The sequence below is a fragment of the Anas platyrhynchos genome, chromosome 13 (genome assembly GCF_047663525.1).
Source record: "Anas platyrhynchos isolate ZD024472 breed Pekin duck chromosome 13, IASCAAS_PekinDuck_T2T, whole genome shotgun sequence".
NCBI classification, from domain to species: Eukaryota; Metazoa; Chordata; class Aves; order Anseriformes; family Anatidae; genus Anas; species Anas platyrhynchos.
Genome location: NC_092599.1, coordinates 1,438,573 through 1,461,488, shown reverse-complemented (window position 1 = coordinate 1,461,488; position 22,916 = coordinate 1,438,573). Strand labels below are relative to the sequence as shown.

The 22,916-nt window shown below is 47.9% G+C and overlaps 1 protein-coding gene across 6 annotated transcripts in view; it reads left to right on the top strand.

The window, feature by feature from the left end:
- Positions 1-437: 437 nt before the first annotated feature.
- The window catches only part of GRM7 (glutamate metabotropic receptor 7), a 260,837-nt gene continuing 238,358 nt past the window's right edge, over positions 438-22,916 (top strand). For 2 of the 6 annotated variants that reach the window (XM_072044276.1, XM_072044277.1), the window contains exon 1: positions 440-1,100. In XM_072044276.1, coding sequence (XP_071900377.1) covers positions 534-1,100 — 567 coding nt within the window. In that variant the 5' untranslated portion in view covers positions 440-533. Of the gene's footprint in view, positions 1,101-19,367; positions 19,475-22,916 lie in introns of those variants that run through there. The other 4 variants (XM_072044280.1, XM_072044279.1, XM_027467423.3 and 1 more) reach the window with 4 other exon arrangements.

Here is a 22,916-nt window from a genome sequence, read left to right as displayed (position 1 = left end):
CCATCCCCAGCTCCATCCCCTGTTCCTGTCCCCATCCCATCCCCTGTCCCTGTCCCTGTCCCCATCCCATCTCCATCCCCATCCCCATCCCATCCCCATCCCCATCCCCATCCCCATCCCCATCCCCATCCCCATCCCCATCCCCATCCCATCCCCATCCCCATCCCTATCCCTATCCCTATCCCTATCCCCGGTCCCCGTCCCCGTTTCCATCCCCATCTCCGTTTCCATCCCGGTTTCCATCCCCGTTTCCATCCCCAGCTCCATCCCCTGTTCCTGTCCCCATCCCATCTCCATCCCCATCCCCGGTCCCCGGCCCGTTCTCGGGCGGCACGGCCGCATCCTGCGCAGCGGCGGCGGGCGGGGCGGCGGAGGGGGCGGGCGGGCGGCGCGGCCCGGCCACCATTTAAAGCGGTGGCGGCGCGGCGGCGGCTCCCCAGTGCCGAGCGGCCGCCGGGCGCGGCGGAGGCAGGGGGGGAGCGGCCCGGCCCCGGCCCCAGCCCCGGGCACCCGGCGCCGCCGCCCCGGGCCGGATGAAGGCGCAGGGGAGCGGGGGGCATCGCCCGGGCGGCGGCGGCGGCGCCGGCACCATGGTCCGCCTGGGCAGGCTCCTGCGGCTCCTGACTCTGCTGAAGTTGCCCTGCTGCCTGCTGGAGTTGCTGCTCTCCGAGGCGGCGCGGGGGCAGGAGATGTACGCGCCGCACTCCATCCGGCTGGAGGGGGACATCACCCTGGGCGGCCTCTTCCCCGTCCACGCCAAGGGCCCCCCGGGCGTGCCCTGCGGGGACATCAAGAAGGAGAACGGCATCCACAGGCTGGAGGCGATGCTCTACGCCCTGGACCAGATCAACAGCGACCCGGAGCTGCTGCCCAACGTCACGCTGGGCGCTCGCATCCTGGACACTTGCTCCCGAGACACCTACGCGCTGGAGCAGTCCCTCACCTTCGTGCAGGCGCTCATCCAGAAGGACACCTCCGACGTGCGGTGCACCAACGGGGAGCCGCCCGTCTTCGTCAAGCCGGAGAAAGTAGTTGGGGTGATCGGGGCGTCGGGGAGTTCCGTCTCCATTATGGTGGCCAACATCCTCCGGCTCTTCCAGGTAGGGCTGCTGCCGGGCCGGGCTCGGGGCTGCGCTCGGGCCCCTGCAGGTGCTTCCCTCGCCTCCCCCCGGAGCGGAGCTGAGCGCCTCTCCTCGCCTCCCTCCCAGCCTTCCCTCTCCGTTTTGGCACCCCCCCGGCTCCCTTCCCGGCGGTGCGTGGCACTCTCTGGATTTATCGCCCCATTTGCAAGAAGCAAGCCGTGAAGGAAGAGGAGGGAATAAAAAAAAAAATAATTAAAAAAAAAAAAAAAAAGGCGATGATTGAGCTGGGTTTGCATCGGAGAGGAATCCGGCTCGGCGGGCGCAAGGCGGAGGGGGCACGGAGCGGGCGGGGGGCGCCGCAGCCGCCCCCGTCGGGGGTCCGGGGGTGCGAGGGGGGCTGCCCCCGGCGGCCACGGGGCTGTGCCGGGCACCGCCAGGCGTCCCCTCGCCCTTCGGGGCCGTGCGGGGCCGGAGCCACCCCCGCTGGACGGGGTGGGCAGCGCGGCCACCCCGGGGCTGGGGGCGCGGGTCCCTGACCGGGTACGAGGCGGAGGGGCTGCGGCTGCCCCCGGTCCCCGGTGCCCCCCGGAGCTCGCCGTGCCCCGGGGAGCCGCCGGCAGCGGGCGCGGTGGCAGCGGCAGAGCCGCCCCCAGCTGCACCGTGCGCCGAGGGGTTGCTCGCTTCCCATCCTGCGCCTTCGCATGCGGGGGCGGTGGGCTGCGTTTGGGGGGTGCGGGGGGGTGGTTTTTATTTCTCGTTTCGGCGGCGGGGGCAGCGCTGCCCGCTTTTCCCAGCCGGCAGCCCCCAGCGCGCCGCGTCCCCGCGTCCTGCCCGCTCTCCCGAGCGCTCCTCACGGACCCAATTCGGTTTTCCTCGCTCCCCCCCCCCCAAGCTCCCGGCAGGTGGAGACGCGGCTCGCAGCGCCCCGGGGCTCCCAGCCGCCGGCCCTCGCTTTCCGGAGCCCGCAGGGTGCGAGCGGTGCCCGGGCTGTGCCCAGGTTCTGCCCCAGCAGGGTCTGCTCTGCCCGGGGCTGCCGGCAGCAGGCAGGCGGCATCGGCACGTCTGAACGCCCGCAAAGGCACACGGTGGGCACCGCGCTGAGGTCTCGCTCCGGGGGGAATCCTCCGAGCCTTCCCTACAAAGCCACAGCACCTGCGAAACCTTTGGTGCCGCCGGACTTACGTAATGGGGCTTGCAGACAGCACGGCGTGCGGGCAGTTTGTGCGGGTAGTGGTATTTCTGTCTATCCAAACATTTTAACAGATTGTGACTAAGCATCTGCTCCAAATTGCTTTTTATCCAAATCACCCAGAAAGCAGGAACTGGTACATCCTGAGAGAGATTTACTGAATATGTATTTTGCGGATTGGTTCTGCCTCCTTTAAGCACATTTTTCGTGCCATAAAACTGTTCCCTCTTGTCCTGTCCTCCTTCAAAACCAGTTCAGAACGTGTCCCAGCCGGAGAGAGAAATAAGGGGGAAAGAAATATTTTGAGGTAAGAGGAGGGCTGTGCCTATTAAGCAACTACGTGCTGTTGTATGGGGAGACAGAAGCAATCAGCTGCTAGAAAGAGAATCAGCAGCACACTTGTTAACCTAAATGCTTTCCCAGATGCGTTAGCTTTTGCCCCCAGCGTGTTCCTCGAGGGTCTCTGCAGGTTTCCTGGCCGTGGCATTGCGCTGAGGGGTGGGGGGTGGCTCCTGGACGGGTGTTCTCATGCACGAGCTGCCGCTCCCCTAACGTCTCCTAGATGAATTCTCTTTCCATCTGTGGAGGCCTCTGCAAAGAAATCTTACTCACTAGTGTTTACATTTCTCTGACAGTATTTTGGAAGAGAATTGAATTACTTGGTACTCTACCTTAAAGTCGGGGAGAAGAAACGTGTGTAAGCCATGCAGAGCCTGGGGGGGGGTTCCTCAGCTGGCTACCGGTGCTCGTGGGCTCTGTCCCCAGGGGGGTGTTTGCCCTGTTCTTTGCACACCGCGTTACCGTGACCGGCTGTGCTGCTCACCTGCCTGCTCCCGATACAGCACAGAGCTTTGGGAGCATCTGCAGCTAACGCCAACAGGTGTATCAGCAGGGGAAAGCCGTGCCGAGGTCCTCTGATCTGAATTAACCCGTGCCGTTACTGCTGGAAGTTCTGTGGAAGCTTTCCTTTGATAAAAAACGATGCAAAGAATCTGCATTAGCTGTCCTTTCATCACAGGGACAAGCCCACGGGTCCCTCCCCCTGCCTCTATCTCTGAATTGCACCTTCAGTAAAAGCCGCAGGGGCTGGCTGGGGCAGGGGGGTTTGCTTGGTGCCGTGGGAGCTGGAAAGCTGCCGCAGCAGGGGGACGCTGGCCCCGGTGATGCCCGTGTGCCTGCCGTGCTCCTCGTGCTGGAGCGAAGCTGCCGGGGATGCTGAGATGCAGTCACTTGTCAGAGTGCTCTGCCTCTGGGGCATGGAGGGGGTGCCGAGCTGTTTGCCATGGGCACAGAGCTGCTATGGGTGCAGGACATCTCCCAAAGCCACGTACGTGAGGATTTCTCTTCTGAAATTACAGCTGATGGAAGCTATAAACAGCTGCACTCTGCGAGCACAGGGTTTAGCGAAAGGAGGAGGAGTCTGAGCCTGAATTCAGTGTCTGGTATTGCCACAAACTTGCTGTGGGCCTTAAGAGAGTTACTTGGGATGTTCAGCACAGCCCAGCTGGCACCGAGGTCCCACAAGCCAGACCCACACAGAGGGGACCTGGGGGCAGCCGGGCGCTGGGCTCACATCTGATGGCAGCTGCCCGGTTTGGTGCCAGCTCCCTGCAGGAGGGATGGAGTTGGGGGTGCCTCCGGCTGGGTGCTTTCTTCTTGCTGTTATTTAATTTCTCCCTCTTCAGAAGCAGAGTGGGAGCTGTGCCCGCTGGGCAGTGGGCCGGGACCCCCAGCACGTGTGCCACACTGCCGTAAAATACGTGAGCTCTGTGCAGGAGGTTGTGCTTCCTTCCCTGCGTGGAAGGCGATGCATTTTCATAGGTTTTTCTAGGACACTGCAGAACATTGCTGGGAAATGGTGGTTAAGCTGCAAACTTTGGGCAGAGGACTGCGTGGGGGAGGCGTGCTGCTGAGCACGAGGGGCCTGCGCCTCCCTCACGGGGGGCAGCATTAATGCAACAGGAGTAACAGCACCGGGTGTGCCGGAGCGTGGAGGGAGAAGTGCATAAATATTCAAGTGTGTCAAGTACGGTGACTTTTTCAAAATACAATTCTATTAGAGTGTGCTGCTAAATAGTATGCAGATTGTAAATTAAATATTTGTTCTAAAAATAAAGCAGAAACAATTTGGAAAGCTGTTTCCAAATGCATGAGGGATTTCGAGGCAGTATGTTTTTTAGGCTGCTGGTTTTGCATTGTAAAAAATGTTGGTACTTTGGTGTCATAGTTTTCTGTACAAATTTAACTCCATGAAATTCAATAACTGTGCTGGAAAAAAAAAAGCCAAATGCTTAATCTGTTTCATCTTCTATGGGTAAAACCATGCAATATGGGGAATATCAGCACACTCATTTCTTTTCTTCTACTGGAAAACTCATTTTTGGACTCCGTTCTCATTACAGCCTTTGATAATGAACTAATTACTGCTCCAGGTTTCTGTCCTCAGTGGATGTAATTTTAAATAGTCAATCAACAGTAGCTTTTCCTGTCTGAAAACCTTTTTCTTGTATCAGTGACGGTTCCTGTGGCCTGTGAGGGTGCATGGCCAAGCCCCTTCAGGGAACTGTTTAGAAAACAGAGTGGGATAAAGGCGTACAACTAGATTGGAAGTGTAAATTGAAACTCCCTCGTATCCCTTGGGTGCTTTTGCCTGTATTTCCTTCTGCGGGTACCTTAGCACTGAATGAGAGATGAAGGTTGCCGTGCCTGCCTTCTGCTGGAGACGCGATGAGGCCAGCAGAAATGTGATTATTTGGAAAGGAACAGAACTTAGAGGTGCAGCTCTGAGCTGGATGCTTCTTTTTTTGTAGAAGAGGGCGTGCATTTTCCAAGAATATCTAAGTTGGGATCTCCTCTTTGCCAACACTGCATCAACAGGCTGCGGCTGGCTGAGCTACAGCGTTCGAGCTGCTGCCGCCCGTATCGACGGAGATCGTGGCGCGCTCTCAGCTGCTGGCGTGGGGGAATTAAATTTGGCTTTGGCAGTCATCAGATCCTGTTCCTGGTGGATTTGCTGCACGGTTGAGGGGAAGATAATAAGGGCTGTGTGAGGATTGCTCCAGAGAACGAGTGCTGCTGTCATTTCAGGGATGCTGAAGGGGTGGTTTTTAAGCTGCTGCTCTGGCCAGGTTTTATGAAGTCCTTCACACCACAGCAGAAGGATTTGCAAACTAACGGTTTTCTCCCTCTCATTTGTTCAAACTTCCCATGGGAATATGAGATGGAGGCCCCAAGGTGAGCATTTGCATAGCCAGAGGTTCCTCTGAGCCCCTCCTGCTGCCCCTAAGGAGGCGATTCCAGTGCCCAGCGTAATTCACTGCGGGTACCTCCCGTGGGGGCTCTCGGCTCATCTCTGGCCTTGGGGAAGAAACCCAAGATGCTTTAGCAGCATTTTTCTCTAGGTGCTAATTACATTCAAAAGGAAAGGAAAATTCTTGTGCCAAGAACTCGCGTGTTTCCATGAGGAGCTTCTAGTGGTATGCTGGAGGTGCTGTGAATATATATATTTTTGGGGGGAGAGAAGGGGAACATGGTAAAATTTATGTTCTTGAAAAGGCAAAGTTCAATATTAGCAATAATCTCAGCTCTTAATCTGGTTCCAAGTGTTTCTCTGTAGCCTTCAGGTTGAAAAGACTGCAAGGAGACAGTTGGAAGAAGACAGCCTCTGCCAGGGGAGCCAGCAGGAGGAGTGGGAGTGAGCAGGGGGCTGGCAGATAACTGGGGTGCCGTGGGGGCAGCACGTGGGGTGCTGGAAAGTGTCTGCCCAGGTGGTGAAAGCACGTAGCAGCAAGTACATCGTGCAATTCCCAGCTCACTCCCGAAATGAGAAAAGGTGACCTCTTTGGGATGACAAATGGAGGGATCATTTCAAGGCATTAATTTTTATGAAAGAAATATTGATCTGGTTTTGAATCTCATAACACTAATACTGTAAAACTACATGTACTATATGCCGTATTTTATTCTATTAAATGAGTTTTGCTTGGAGGCATTAAAACCCTCCAACACAGTGCTGTGCATCATAATATCAGATGTTGTTACTTCTATTTATAGTGATATTCAAATTAATCTCAATGAGTGACAATGATGACTGTCCCAGACATAGGACCATGATGAATTTTATCATAATATTGGAAGATATGAAGCATGTAATTAAGGCTGTTCGAGAGCATGGTATCCAATATAGTCAGGTCATTAGTGTGGTGGAGTGGGCATCCAGGCAGAGAGAATTCTGAAGAAAAACAAGTATTTCTCATGGCCTTCCTTGCTACCGATGATTCTCAAGGTCCTAAACCCCTTCTGCTGGGGGCAGCAGAGCTGTTCTGATTCACCACCAGCAGAGCTGAGAGCAAAGCATGGTCCCATCATGGGTTACCAAAGTGTGGTAGCCCTGCCATGGCCAGAGCCACTGTCACTTGGGCTGGTGGAGCTCCCATGCACTGCTTTGGGTGACAAAACCACCTAGAGGTGTGGCACACACCTGAATTTGGTGTTGGGGCACAGGGTGTTGCACCCTGAGCACAGCTGGCAGCGGGGTGCAGGTGATGGGCACTGCTCTGCTGGGTCGGGTGCTTCCAGCAACACCACCTGGCAGCTGCTCCTGCATCTCCAGACCAACTCCAGCTCCAGCAGCATCGCCCAACTTCCCTCTGATGTCGTTTGGTTTGTACTGAGGTAAGCGATGCTTTTGCTGTGTCATTTGGGATGTTCGGGAGAGGCATTAGCATGCTGAATGGATGCGAGTGTTGCAGGGTGTATATCCTCTTCTTCAGCTGCCGTGGTAATGCAGGCCAGTGCTGCACTTTGGAGTATTTTTAAATGAACTTGGCAAGCGTTCCCAAACCCCCGTGAAGTGCTCCTAATTAGAGATTGCCTTTCTGCTTGCGTGGAGATGTGCAGCACTCAGACTACCTGGCCTCTGATCCGAGTGGGAGGAGGAAGCAGGCGTGGGAGACCTGCCTCTGAGCGCACAGGCTCCGTCTTCTCACACGCAGGGCACATCAAATAGCTCCCTCTTTGTGCAAAGGAGAGCCTGACCTGGGGAGGTGGAGAGTACAGCTAGAGTAGTGTTAAAGGTTGTTAGACTTCTGTTCATTTTGATGATGGCTCTGCTTTAATGTATGTGAACATGCTTGTGTATGTAGGGGTTCGTATATCCACTTACATATATTGATACATGTCCTTTTATATACTTATAGATATCTATCTATATATTTTTTTTATATTCTGTAAACATAAGTGACCTGTATTTCAATATCTTGCTCAGGAATGGTGCTGGGGTGGGAAGGGGAGAGCCAGCACATGTGCCAAGTTGTGGTAGGTGAGGGTGGGATGGAGCGCACCTGGGCTTCCACTGAGCGCTGCTGTCAGCGTGCAGACAGCCGTGTCACCTGGCTGCTCAGCTTTCTGGTTCTGCCTGTCTCACGTTATTATGGTGTGAGGCTCAGAAGAATCATGGATGGGTGATTTAATGGAGAAAGATGAGTTCTGGTAACACAGAGCCACCTCAAAGACGTTCAGCAATGCAGGCAACAGGTTGTGCTCAGGCCTGGCTGTTCCTGCTGGGCAGGGAGCAACGGATGAGCAGAACCCATGATGGAAAAGGGGGGAAGCCCTGAGGGGTTGGTTTGTGTGCAGCTGGTGCAGGGTGAGATGGTGACCTGGAAGGAGGATGCTCTGCAGGAGCAGCAATCCCTCTCCTCCCAGCAGCAGAAGCCTCAGGTCTTCCCCCAGCCTTGCTGGAGCTGCTTTACTGCTTCCAGTTCAAAGGCAAGATAATCTGGACCTGGCTCTGGTGTGGTCCCTTTGCTCCACTGCTTGCTGTAGATATGCCCTTAGATCTTGCTTTTACTGTTTTACAACTGCTCTTGCCTTTTTGCTTGTGGGTATAACAACTGCTGACAAAGCCAAAGCCTTAAGCTGTAGGTACGTGCTGAAAAATGACTGTGATCCAGGTTCTCCTCGGATGGCTTGGTACAAACCCACATCTCCACTTCCTTTGTAAGAGATTTCACACCTCTGTCCCTGCTGGCAGGGTTTAGCACACGGAGCTGCCCGGGATGCTCGTGGTCGGTGTGCAGAGCACTCCCAGCCCCGCAGCTCCGCTCTCTGTGCTGTGGGGCTGAAGGCGAGGAGGCTCCAGCTTTAAACACCGCTTGTCACTGGGAGCACAAAGAAGTTGATTGTAGTGCTGTTACAGAGGCTTTCCAGGGTTAGCTGGAAAAGTCATCCCCTTTGTTCATAAACTGAAGTTCAGGTGGAGAAGCGATGGTGTAAAAGTGACTATACATCCCTGCGTGTGATTTTTATAGCAGGCATTTATTACTATCTTACATGAAGGCCTGAATCCTAACCTTTCTTAGAAGAGTACTAATAAATAAGTGGAACTATAAATCTGAAGATTGCAGTGGATGCAGGCACGTACTTGTCTTACCACAAATTTCCAGCGCTTTCTTTGAGGAGTCCACCCAGCACTGGCTGATGTCAGTGGGGTGGCAGCTGGGCAGGGATCCATCCGATCCCCTTGGACAGATTTAAGCTTCCTTTTGTCCTGGTTCCAGGAGACCTCCTAAAACAAAAATAAGCAGAGACCAATCCATAATATCAAAGCCACTCACTAGAAACCAGGTGTTTTTGTCCTCATCAGGGGTATTAGGAAATTTTGTAAGGCCCAAGAAAATTGAAATGGGGATGGGGGATGGAATTCCTTATTAAATCTAGGCTAGGAACATGAGAATTTGGTAGTCTGTACTGCTCACACCTTGCTGACTGGATTTTGCCCACCTGGTACATGGAAAGGTGTCAGCCCCTTTGCACTGGGTAAGAGCTGCACCATGTCCATATGTGCATTTAACTGTAGGAGTTCATGTGGGCCCCTCAGAGGTAAGGTGGGAGCCACGGGTGCTCGGCTGTCCCCTCGCCCCCTGCTCTGACACCTCCTGTGCCCCTCTCCTGTTTTCTTGGGGCAGGGGCTGTCACTTCCCCTCCTGCCACTGGCTCTCATGCTGGCACTGCCCCAAAGTCACCGCTGGGCTGGATCAGCTGGTCCCAGCAGGTGCCTGGCTCACCTTCTACAAACACATAGTGAGGATGATTCTACAGCCTCCATGGATTTTTTATTTTTTTTTTTGAAAGTTTCCTGGCTTTGTTTTGACTGTACTTTCACAGCAGGGTATGAGGCTTAAGTGCAACGTAAGATGCAGTAGGTCCCTTCCTAAAGCAGGATTTCTGCTCGCTCTTCTGCTTGGAGTTGGGTAGCAAAAAGCAGACTCTGACCACTTTAATGAGAGATTTATCCATGGGATTAACCTATACTCAGCTGGGACTTGGGAAACTCTACCTCTGTCTCACAGGCTTTAGATTTAGCCTAAATGTCCAGGGTCTGGATGAGTACTGGTGGCTCTCTTCAGCTCTGTGTCATTTCAGTGATGCATTCCAGTCTAGACTGCTTGTGCAACAACAACAAAACTAAACAAAAACTCCACAAGAGCTATGCTTCCACAATAGCCTTTGTTTAAAGAGCTGACAAATTTGCAAACGAAGCAAATAATAAATTTCCAATTGTCTCTATTCAGGATCGTCAAGCTCTGAATGAAGAGGAACCTCAGGAAACTTTCATGCCTACACCATCTGGGATGGGAATGCTTGGGTTCAGTGCCTTGCAAATTTGTTTTCTCTGCTGCCATTTTAGACTTGTGTAGAGTAATATTCTGCAAGCTCATATGGAGAAGGTTTTCTAATAAATTTATTATTTCATAAATATTTTAATAACAGTAATTATGCATTCATCAGAATGGAGATTTGTTTCAATGTCATTAAATTCAGCCTCATAATTATATGCATGGTATTTTTGCACACAGTACAAGCTGAGTGCAGTTCCTTTGTAAATATAGTGCAGCACTTGGCGACACTGGAGGAGTTCACATCTCTGCAGAATTTTCATCTCTAGCTATTGGCATGTTGTATACAAAAAAAGGGGGAGGGGGACTACAGGAAATTTTCTTCCACGAGAAAGGAGAATTCAAGCCTTCAAAACTGCAGCAGTTTTGTATCTCCAGCAACAACAACGAATGAGCTCCTCAATACAAGATCACGGATGAAATGCAAATTGTGGGATGCGGAGGCGCCAGTCGTGCACCAGCAATGAGCCCTGCTGAACCAGCTGCAGCACAGCCACCATGGGGTCCCTGTTCGCACACGTGGCGATCACCACCACTGCTGGCTGAGCTACCAACATGCTGTTAAGATTTACACATTTACTTTTGTTGTAAGTGTATGGTGCATTATTTCTGTGAAAGGCTTTCTTTTTGCTTTCTTTTTGAAGACAAACTTATTTTTAGACACCTTGAGATAAACGCAGCCAAGTTAGTATTAAAAGTTCTGCTGTTGCCAAAGAAAGCTTGACTAGGATACAAGTTTTGTAGCAAATCCCCTTTTCACTGCAAGCATGGAGCTTCATTCTGGGAGAGCAATGCATGTGGTGGTTTCTAAGTATCTCTGCACAATGAACATGTTAGGAATAAATAAAAGCTAAAGGGAAACTGTCAACTCAAAATTGTCTGAAAGTTGTAATTTTTATGTAAATAAAATCCAGAACTAATAGAGAAGTGTTTATTTTTTTATACAAGGTAATTTTGCTGTGGTATTTGAATGCATAGAAATGATACTGACAATAAAAAATAATTGAATGACTTGTTTGTCTTGTTTTTTTTCTCTCTGAAAGCAACATAGAAGCATAGAAGATACCACACTGTTAGCGAAGTAAATTGTCTTTTTAAGGTGCGTGTGCCATTGTTATAGTGAAGGCTTTTCAAAATAAGGAAAGGATATTTCCATGTTTTGATTCCTCAGCAATGGGAGCTCCACACCTGTTCCTGTACTTGAAGATATTTCCTGTAGCGTAGCGTTAGCATCACAGGTAAAGAGATCTGTGTGCTGCGTGGCATTCTTGAGGCTGACAAAAAATTAATTTTCCATCTGCCTCCAACAGCCACGATGGCATCAGCCCTCAGGGAGTTACAGCTTGTTCTCACTTTGTTAGCTAAATGAGACGAGTGGAAATGGAGAAAGGCCCTGACTCCCTCCACGCTGTGCTGCATGTCCAGGGATGCTGCAGAGCTCAGCACGCCCAGCATGTGGAGGGAGGAAGCCCATGGCAATGTGCCTTTCTGTTTTCAGGGGGTTGTGCCACAGTAAGCTGCAGGGCATTAAATCCATGAAGCAATGACAAATTTCAAAAAACAGCTTTTCCCACCTGTGATAAATGCATTTTTCTAGAGAATCCAATTGTTATTAAAAAGCCTCCAAACCCCATGCTTATTTTCTCAGAAAGGATCTTATATTTCAGAAGGAAATAAACACCTCTAAGCACAAAAGCACAGAGGAATGACGCTGATAACCCTTCTATACAATGTCCTGCTTGAGATGAGCAAAACATCTACTGTTCTCTTAAGAAATCCATCTGTTAGTGAGATAATAATTGTTTATTAAAATGGGCATTGTATTGCTAGGTTTATGGTAAGTGCATGCTTGTGAAATAAACCCCGTATTTGTTTCTGGGCGCTCATCTGTGCTGTGCTGTCACCCTGCGCTTTATATTTAAGCATGCAGCAACTCTTCCCTGATTATCACAACTCAGCAGTTGAGCCCTGCTCAAAACTCTTATCAGGCACGGTGGAAATGTCACATGGGGAATTAGAGCAGGGCCCTTGGCCATTGCATGGCAGCTTGGTTTGGAAGCAGATTTGGGACTCTTAAGGGTAATAGGACATGTTTGCATGGTAGTAAGCAAGTAAATGCTGCAGCAGCAAGTCAGCTAAGTTATATCATTCAGGCTTTAAACTATGAAAAAAGTAGTAACAATTTATCAAAAATATTAGCTGTTCCATGGGGCAAACCAGCTGATTTGTGGAACCTCCATGCAGCAAATCATTACATACATTTTTATGCAATGTTTTATTTATACATATTGCTTTGTTTTTCCTTTTGCTAGTTTTTCAAATCATTTTTTTTTAAAGCAATAAACGTGTGTTTCTACCTCTTCCCTCCCTCCACTGTTCCTCTCTCAGCTCCTAAGCAGTCTGGAAAATTGGTCTGACAGCTGATCTTAATCTCCAGGGTGAATTTTAGATAAGATGCTATTGGGTTTATAAAAGGAAGTTTTTTCTTATGCCATTATAAAGGTATCATTGAGCTAGCAAAACGAGCAAACTGTTCTCTTTGTCTTTCCCACTGTTTTTGTACAGCGTGTTAAATCTCGTCACTTAAATTATAATAAATACAGCGCATATTAAAAATAACAAAATAATGAGGTTTAGTTTAAACACACAGCTAGGAGGAAACAATCTTTCTCAATCGAATTGTGTTTCTGCTGCTCATGAATCTTTTTGTCATATTTGTTGACGGAGACTTTAACGCTCTCCATGAAGACAAATTAAAAATGCTGAGGCTGGGGCCATGCTGGTGGGAGATGGAAATAAAGCATGAGTCCAATGCCTCCCCTTTTCATTTTATCCCAGCCCATGCTGGAAAACCAAATCACCACATTGACTGTTACTGTAAAGCTTCATGAGACATCATTTGTAACTTGTTGGCAGCCTTTCGCAGCATTTAGACAGTGAAAATTGAAGTTATGGCGAGCTAGGCCCCATGGTTATAGCCAGCTCTCTTAGCACACCAGCTCTTTGTGTAACGTTTTCTGCGGCCTGTGTTTGGAGGGCTGTCCTTTGTTTGGCTTTGGGATGGCTAAATCCGTGTTGGCTTTGGCCAGTAGGTGTTGTAGGGATGCTTTGTCCCTCCTGTGCTGTGAACATTCCCTCTTGGCCCGTGTTACCCCATGACACCGGGGCAGGAGGCGACATGGGGCCTACAGCGCGCCTTCTAAAGCGGCCTGTAGGGAACGTGTCTGCACGGTTACTGAGGGATTCTTAGCACAGGGAAGGGACGTGTTCAGACCAAATGACAGCCTGTCACGGCACAGAACAAAATACTCTTATAAGCTGTAGCAATTTTAAAAATAGAAGCCAGGGAGAAAATGGACTTGAAGGTACATAGCACTCAGACAGCTGGGAATTGGTCCTAATGGCCTTGAGCTGTGCTCGGGACAGAGGGCTGTGAGCTCAGCCAGTGCAGCGAGCTGCAGGTGGGAACAAAGCTGCTGCTCTGATATGTCTCCCCATATCAAATGTATTTTTATTCCTAATTCAGGCAAAGAACTCTCCCAGCTTCAGCTTCTCCTTGTTCGGTTGGGCTCACTGCTGCAAGGCCAGGTGCTGCTGCTCCAGGAGGTGATGGGGGAATCGACCGTGGAGACTTGGCTGCTCTGTAGGGCTATTTATGCTGTGGAAACGTGCTTCATATGAAATCTGTTGGGCCTAGATAACATCTGAATTCAAAACGTAGTACATGACCTGGCTTCTGAGACTAGCAGATGAGCTTATTTGCTGTAAGCCCAGGGAAGATGGAGATGTGATTTTTATCTGCTCCTGCACCCTGCCTTGCTTGCAATCCTGTAAGCCTTCCCAAGGAGCCACACAGCCCCCAGGGCCCCTGCTTGCCCCCAGGGACTGGCTGGGCCCAGGCACCCCCCGCAGTGCTGCCAGCAGCAACCCTGAGCCCCGCTGGCTGGTGAGCTGGGGCTGGCTCCGAGGGACCTTGTGCTTGGTGTGGAGAAGCTCTTGGGAGTCTTCAGGCTTGGCAAGATTATTGTCAGAACAGCAAGTAAAAGGAAGAAGAAAAAAAGATTTGCTCTCCAGGTGTTTTTTTCCGCCCTCCCTCCCTCCCAGTGTTCACAACGTGGTACAATCATAATCTCTTTGTTTTAACAGCTGGCAAAGTGTAATAGGTACGGTTAAACCCGGACCTGTTGACAGATGCAAAACCCACAGAACTCTTCACCTATGTTGTAAAAGCATACTGCTCATCTTAATTGGAGGCATCAGTGACTTAAGAAAAATATTTCCAAGGTGTTGTTTGTTTATCTTTGACCTATAAAATATACACTGGCATAGAAATCAGGGGGTAGCTTAACAGAGTTTGCGTGCAGCATGAGCACTGTCTTAAGTGCATGTGTTGGGAAAGCTGTCCTACAAGATTTTGACCTCATCTGGGGCTTCTAGCTGCTAGCATAATACCAAAAGTATAAAAATTATCATAATGACAATGCATAAACAGCACTGACTTTTCAGCTAGAATGAGCTTGTCAGCAGAATTATAGGGATTGCCATTACCTTAGGACTTTGCTCATTGTCTTTCAGAGACGGACACAAAACCTACCCATAAATAACCAACTCAACATTTTCTTTGAGGAAAGGGAGGGAGCCCTGCCTGTAGTAGTCTCATGCAGAAGGAAATCCTGTCCACTTCTAACACAGATTAATCTCTGACTGCCAGGATTGCTAATTTTTAAACTTTATGCTTCTTTGCTTGAGAATCCTAGTGGATCTGGAGAATAATGGAAATACATTCATGTGTATTAATTAAGTAATTAAGTATTAACTCCAGTATTGCTTTTGGTCAGATGGATGTGCTGGTATTGTTGACAACCTCAGCATAGTGGTAGATGGAAAGATTAGTGGTAGATGAAAAATTTGGTGATGACATCTGACTGCTGCCCTGGCCAAGGCGTGTGCCTGCAGCAGGTGTGGGCCTGGAAGAAAGGTGGTAGGGATGGACACAGCTGGGTTCTTAACCCAAGCCTGCCTGAGGATTACTGTCCATTTGTTGGCAGTACAAAGGGAATCAATGACCTCTTTAACTTCTGTGTAAGGAACCTGATCCCTGAAGTGCCAGAAGTCAAACCTGCAGCTGCAGAAATGCTGGTGGGTGTTGCTGGAGCTCGGGGAGCACCCGCTCAGACATCAGCTGGAGCTGCCGAGCACCAGGCACTGTGAAAATGGAGCTGTGGATTTTGGTTATTGGTGGGATGGATCCTAAGAGGAGACAAATGTATTTGAGTATTGTTTTCAGCCTTACCTCCCTGTTGAAATGAAGTTCTGAGGTTAATTTTTTTTTTTTCTTCCCACTTCATACTTTATCATTATGTATTTCCAAATGAGTTTTTAAATTCACACTTTGTCGACAAGGACACGATTCTGGGGAGTCGTGATCACAGCTTTGCTGGTAATGAGCAATAACCAAGAGCAGCTCTGAGGTCCTGGCAGGACAGGAGCAGTGCACTAGAAAATGCAATAAATAGAGCTAACAGAGAAAAGGAGACACGTGGTCATATGCTTTATTTAAGATGTGATCATGCTCTTTGGACCTTGGGAACTGGCAATGTTTGTAAAAAAAGTCAGAAAAGACACAAGAAACATCCAATTTTTATTTTTTTTTTTTTCTAATGAATCTTGTAAACTTGAGCCTTCCTGAAAGGCCCAAAAACCAACGTGGAGTTTTGACACAATTATTTTAATGAAATCTGAGACTCTCCCAGGAGTCCACGGCTACTGGAGCTAGGATCGCTGTAAAGTCATGCAAATACGATTTCAACTGCAGTAAGATTACATGCTGTTAGATGTGTAAGACATTTCTCAAGATTTTCAAGTACAGGAAAGCGCCTATGATTGAAAATACATATATATATTTATAAACAATTGTTGAACATTGATTCAGGTGATTCTGGTGCTTTGACAAGTGAAGGGAGGCATGTTAAAAACATAGAGGTCTCATGCTCGCCAATTTAAAAGTACTCGCTAGTATAAAAAGCTATTGAAACTTGACTTAAGTCTTACATGGTAAAAAATTATAATCATGTGGTGTATTGAATTGAACTCATGAGTCTAATTCCCATGATTCTCTCCAGTGCTCTCCGCAGTGCAACCGTGTGACCTACCGCATTGATGCTCTCGCACTTTTTGACTATCTCACTCGTACTTAATGTATTAATCTAGTGCTTCTGATGGTTATTTTGGCATCCCAAGTGCTTGATCCTCTTCAAATAGTTGACATCCTCTCAGTGCATTAATTCCTCTCTGGCATTATAATGAAAAGGTATTGATGAAAAAACTTGGAAGACTTAGAACTGAATTGAGTCAGGGTAGAACTAACCTTAATTAATTCACGTTACTGTTTCTTATATGACAGTTTATCTGCTCTTAATTAATGTTGTTAGAACTACAATATAGATGTGTGATTATAGACTTATTTTAAAAAGCAATGAGATGGTGAATAGCTGTCACGATCCGACAAAAGGTATGCTTGGATGCCAAGAGAAAAGAGGTGGTTACCAGTACTGCAGTGTCCTCCGCACCACGGGAACCAAACGAGATGACTACTGGCTGTAGTTGACCTATCTGTCTGTGAATTAAATGGAAATTGAACTGAGCAGCCTACTGAATCTTTTTCAATTTTGCCAGTTTTTATTGACTCCTGTAATTGTCCTAATGAGACACTGCATTTAAGTTGTCTCGTCTCTCCCACCCACTATTTTTTCTCTAGCTTTTCTGAAAGTCTATTTTTTACACGGACTGTTCATGTACGTAGTTCTTTACATTAGCAGCTTTAAAACGACAGTTCTTCTATGTCTTTTTTTTTTTTTTTTAAATGTTCTCTGGGGAATGATGCTTCAAACAGGGAAATTGTATGTTTCATTATCGAAAAGGTTTCAGGCTTTATCAGAGTCTTTTTGTTATAGTTGTCATGGAGGTTTTTATTATTATTGTTAAATTGAATAATGGGGAGGAACCTGTTCTTAAGTCTTTGTACAAGAACTAGAATTTAAATCCAGATAAATTCAGTCTGTTTGTAAAAGTGACTTTTTAAGGTTAACTGCATTTAGTTACAATCACTGGAAGTGCAGTTCTGTTACTTTATATGAACCAGATAGCAAGGTTTTTTTGCAACTGTGATAAGTGAGGATGGAACCCAACTGCAGTTGGAGTATCTGGTAGGTAATTTTGCAGGCACTATTATTTCCCAGTAACCCAAAGAAACCCTCTTGCAAACTCTCAGAGGCTGCTAAGGGCACCCTGGCAGGGATGAAGTCCTTCAATAGGGACATGGGAAGAGATGATTCAAAAAGAGTTTTTTTTTTTTTTTTTTTTTTTGCAGCTCAGCTGGGGCATCAGGGAGCCAGAGAAAGCACTGCTCTGGAGAAGGGATGCTGACTGCTGTTCTGCGTGAAGTCAGTATTATTCATACGTCCCTGGGATGACAACAGCTCCTGATTTCTTGGGGCAGGGACGGAATCTGAATAAGTAATAAGGAGATTAAAGGCTTGGGGATCTGAGTGAGCTCTTACAGCTGGGAGTTACCACAGCAAAATAAATAAAAATGCAAAGGTGGCGGCAAGGTGGAACCTTTTCAAAATTTGGGTCAAATTTAACAAATAGTTGTGAAATAGTTTTGTCTTAAAATATGTAGAAGACCAGTTTGAAAACATATAAATAAATAAATATTTATATATCAGCATATTTAGGCAACACCAGGCTTTAGGGAGCTCCCAGTTCAGAGAAAGCATGAAATGTAAGTACTTTATATAATGTTTACTGTGACCATCATACTCATTATGCCTATGAAATTCATCATATTTTTTTTCCTTCGGATGCTGAAATTTGTTGACAATCAGGACTCAGAAGAGTCCCGCAGGATTGTTTTCGTGTTATGCTATGGGATCTTTCCTTGTAATTACCACGGAAAGGCAAATTGCAGCAGGCATTTTAAAATAACGTGTTTAAATACTGACCTTTTTCAAAGGCTTTGATGAAAGATGTGAAAAATTGAAATTCATTATAATATTTCTAATTTCCTGACATGAAAATAGGAAAGACTTTCTCAATGTGCATCTTCTCAAACATTCCCCATCAAATGTCCTAGATTAACAAAGATCCCTTGACTCTATGCATGCCAATGAACTTAACTATTGAATATATAAATCAGTGCTCATGCATGCTCTACAAAAGGAAAGGATTTCTTTCTGTGTATACATTGCTGTCATACAATTCATTACCGTGGTGTAAATGCCTGAATGAGTTTGGTCTAAAGGTGCATAAATACATTTAAATGGATTTAAAATTAGGACTATTAAAATAACTACGTGATTCCCCCAAGAGCGTTTTGGGGCAGAATTAAATTCAGAACACATAAAATGTAGAAGATTCATATATATATATATGTATATGCTTTCAACATTGCCATCGTTTGTTTTTTATCTAGTCAAAAGAAAACACAAAAATAATTCCTACAGCAATTTCGAGAGCCGTAGGGAAGGTAAGCAAAGCATCTGGATGCTGTTTACTCCTGACAGGCAGAGGCAGAATTCTGGTGTGGTGCCAGTTCATTCGGTTTTCTGTGGGTGGGGTTGCTGGGGGTTTATCACAGACTTGAAAGACCCTAACCTAAACCATTCTTCAAGGCTTTGTTTAAATGTACAATGAGGCAGTCCCCGCTCTAAAGAATTTACCGTCTAAGCAGAAAAAACAAAGGCTTTGGAGGAGAGATGTATTATCTCCCTCTTGCAGATGGAGAACTGAGAGGCATAACAGATTAAGTGAATTGCCTCTGATCGTTTAAGACAATCTGTGAGAGCCGTGCAGTGAACTTGGATAATGTAAGCTACAAAATCATCCTTCCCCGTGTGGGCCATGGGGCGAAGAGACCCATCTCCCCAGGGACATGAGTTCTCCTTCTTCCTTGTGCCCAGGGCTCGATAGTCACGCGTGGCTTCCCTTGGCACCCTTCACGTGCTCCTGGCGTCTCTCGGGCCAAAGCCCTCCCTGTGGAGGAACGCGGGGTTGTGACAACTCGCATTTGTTTTCCCAGCGTGTCAAGATTTCGTTTTGCCAGGCAGGTGAAAGTGCTGACAGCAAACCGGGTAATAAATATTAATAGCGGGTAAAAGGATGGAGCTTAAGCACCTGCTGCTGCTTACTGTTAAAATCAGGCATAAAATGGATAGGGGTCAAAACGTCAAGAGAGGAGAAAGGTAATGCCATTCCTTTTGGAAAAGGAAAAGAAAGAAATCATGTCAAAACCAGCAATACTGCATGTGCCAGGTGAGAGCAGGGCTGAGGCAGGTGGCAAATCGAGGTGAATTAAGGCAAAGGGGACACAGATGGGCTCAATAGGGAGGAAATGAGGAAGGTAAGAAATGGGAGGGGGGTGGCTGTGTGGGGGGGGACGGTGGCAGAAGGACAACTGCAGAAGGAGTAGTGTGAAGAAAGGACGTGGTTAGCAGCAGAGGACTGATAATCCAAGCAGATATGAGGTAATCTTGGGGAAAAGGGTCTTTAGTTTTCCTTTCCAGAGGTGTTTTTGTGCTCTTAAAGCAAGAGGCTCAAAGTTCCCGAATGAAACCCCTCCCTTGTGTGTGAGCCCCCAGTTCTGCCCAACATCTCCTGCCTGGCACCGTGTGCCCCCACCAGCCTGCAGCTGCGTGTGCTGTGGGGCCCAGAACAGGAGAGGAGGCTTGGATTCCGTAACAGCATTTATTTGTCTTTTTGTGAGCTGTTTTGTAACTTCTTGGGGGCTGAGGAACCGAGTGGGAGCTTTGGCTTTAATGGGTCTACACTCCCAGGAGAAACCTCCTGGCTCTTGCTTGAGAGGGAGAAAAGCAGCACTTTGGAGTTTGTGCTGTGATCTTTCTAGAAAGAATGGCTTTGAGTGTACTTCTTGTACTGCATAACTTTATTTATTTTTAAAAAGGCTGTGTTATTAAATTTGGCTTTGTCTGTGCAAACAAACATGAATTATTTTGCTAGCTCAAGTGTCTTTGCAGTCATCCATAAATAAGCTAAAATGACTTGAAATTACAATTGATCAAAAATGATGCTCGGAGGTTTTGTCTACAAGGAGGCTGTTGAATGAGGAGTCCGATCAGGTCAGGAGTTCTCACTCAACCACAAAAGGCCTTTCTGCTCCAAAACTGCATCTCATAATAATATCTTTGTTTTCTGCAAATGACACCGTAATTCAGATAAATCTGTGCTCATTGAGAAAAGCAGGATTGAGCTGTGTGTGAAGGTGATGGCTTTGCAGCCTGCCCCGAGGGGAGCGGTGCGTGGGTCTGGCAGTGGGTGAAGGGCATGGCCCTGGTGAGAAGGGGACTGGTGCGAAACCTGCTGAGTGCTTTGGGGGCACACAGGGGTGATGAGTGCAGGGACAACACCTGGGCTGTGCCTGTGCTGCCTCCTGAGGACGGTGCTGCTGCTCAGAGGCAGCCAGTGGATGCGGCTCCTGGGTGTCTCTGCCAGCAATGCTTTTGCCTGGGCAGCTTTAAGGAAACAGTTGCAAATACATTACCTTTAGGAGTAAATTATCCAAATCTCGTTGCAAATCAGTCCCACAGTGAAGGGCACGTTCCTAGGTTGGCCCGTAACAGCTGTGGCCACAGAGGTCACGCCAGCGTGCGGCGGCATCTCCTTGTGCCTCGCAGCTCTGCTGCTGCGCGCTGCCTGCCCGGGGAGCAGGAGGCCTGGGGTTAGCACGGGGACTTCTGACAAGATCAGGTATGCATAAGCAGATTAGGAAGTGCTGGCTGCGAAACTGAAGTTTAATAAATGGGTCAAACTTATTCCAGCTCGGGGAGCTAACGCTGCCGTATTCCCGCTCAGAGAGCCCGCATCAATGCTGTTTAACCTACATGTTAGCGGTGTTCAGGCAGAGGCATTGAAATTAATTTGATCTGTTTGACCTACATAGTTACACAGGGAGGAAACAATAAGAAATAAACAAGAAGATGAGACTGCATTAGAGCAAATCCTATTTTTGGCCTGTTTTTTCTGCCTAGTGAATACTAACATACAAATCAAAGGAATATACTTAAAAGCGTCTTAAATAACCATCCGTGTCAGAGGCTGGTGGAGAAGGCTTGTCGTTACATAATGCACAGGATCAAGGTGATTTCTGCCTGCAGGAAGGGAAAATAAGGAGCAAATGGCTTCAGAAACTCTTCCTGCCAATGTGGGACTGTGTCCTGCTGGTCCCACGCTGGGATGCCCGTCTGAGCTCACCCTGCTCCGATTTGCATCTCTTATCCCTCCCCTGTCCCTGTGCTCGGATACACGGGCTCCTTCTCCAGCCCTGCTGCCTGTGCTCACTCTCCACATCCCATAGCCAGACTTCTGCCATTTTTTTCCTTTTTTCCAACCTTTCTCCCCAGCAGTCCATTTCAATAAGGAGAGCTTACTAAAGCGCTGTCTCTTAGGGATCTCTGTTTATCCACTTTGAAGAGGAGCGTGGCTAAATGTTTTCTAGAGACTCCAGGCTTCCCTGGTGTCCCAAGAAGGCAGTCCTCTCTGTGTACACATAGCCTCTGCTGTAAGATTTTGTGAATCTCTCAGGTTTCAGAGCGAACTTCACAAGTCTAAAATTACCATTAGATCTCAGTTAACATAAATTATCGCAAAATGCTGTCCGTATTAGATCTGCTCCTACTGGGTCTTTCTGTCTAGAAACATAATCGAGTGAAGAACTGTTGAAGTGAAATGAGTTGGATATCCTATTTCTCTGCTGGTTTTGTTTGGATTAACTTGGTGTCCTGGCTGAGTTTTTCTTCTTATTTTTTTTTTAAAAGTCCTGTAGACTTCCAGGTGAAACGCCCTTCTCCACAAGGCTGCTGCTACCTGTCTGCAGGCACGTCTCCCCTTGATGTGCAGATGTCCCATGCCAGTGGGGCTGGGACCTGACCCTGTGCTTGCTCCTTGTGGTGAGAGCAGGAATAAAGGAAACCAGGCACAGGTTCTGGGGCGAGTGTCCCATCTTGGTGCCTCCTTCCGAACTTACTGCACTTTGCTTCAGTTTAATGCACACGGGAAGTGTATTAAGCCTCCTTCAGCTTTATTATGAGGCTGAATTGAGGTGATTTCAGTTCTGAATTCCCAGAATTAGTATCTGAATTAATTTTTGCGGTGTGGGCAAGTCCTAGATCTTTTTACTGTCTTCCAGATTACAGCAGGAGAATTGCTGATGTGTTTATTTCTTTAACTTTGCAAAACAGTACTAATGTCTTGAAATGTGAAAGAAATTCACATTAAGAGGTGAAGGAGAAAAAGAGGTAGACATTAATCTTTTTATGGTGACTTTTTTCTCCATGTGCAGTAGAAGAAGCAATGATGAATATACGTAATGTTTTCCAACCAATTTCTGGGTCATTTCTCCAATTGCTTTTGAAAATGACTAAGCACAATTTAATCTGTTTTCACAGACACACAAATCAGAAACTGTGATTTCCCTGAAACAAGCCTGGGCACCAGTCCCAGGTTGCTGGACTTCCCACCTTGTGCTCTGGGTGCTGTGGGGTGCCCTGGTGCAGCTGTGCCGTGCCCTACAGCCTGTGGTACGTCTGAGTAGTGGTGTCTGCTAGGCAGTGTGGTGTTCCTCATCGTGACACAACTTAGTTTCCGTTCTCTTCCTACCAACCCGTATCATGAGAAAAGTAGGATATGTCAGACAAAGCTCCCTTATTTGTTCTTTAGTGTTGTGTTTTTTTTTTTTAAACTGTGAAATGGGAAAAATGGTGACTGGATTCCCCACCCACCCCAAGTGCTTGGAGGTCTGGTAATGAACAGCTGTGCTTTGGATCAGGGGCACTGCTGCTTTTTTATTTTTTTAATCACATCCACCTGCAGTGTAGAAGATGGTGCTTGGAGAGGTAGCTCCTGGTCAGCAGGTTGGTTCAAGTACTATTTTTCAGTAGGAAGTGGCACAGG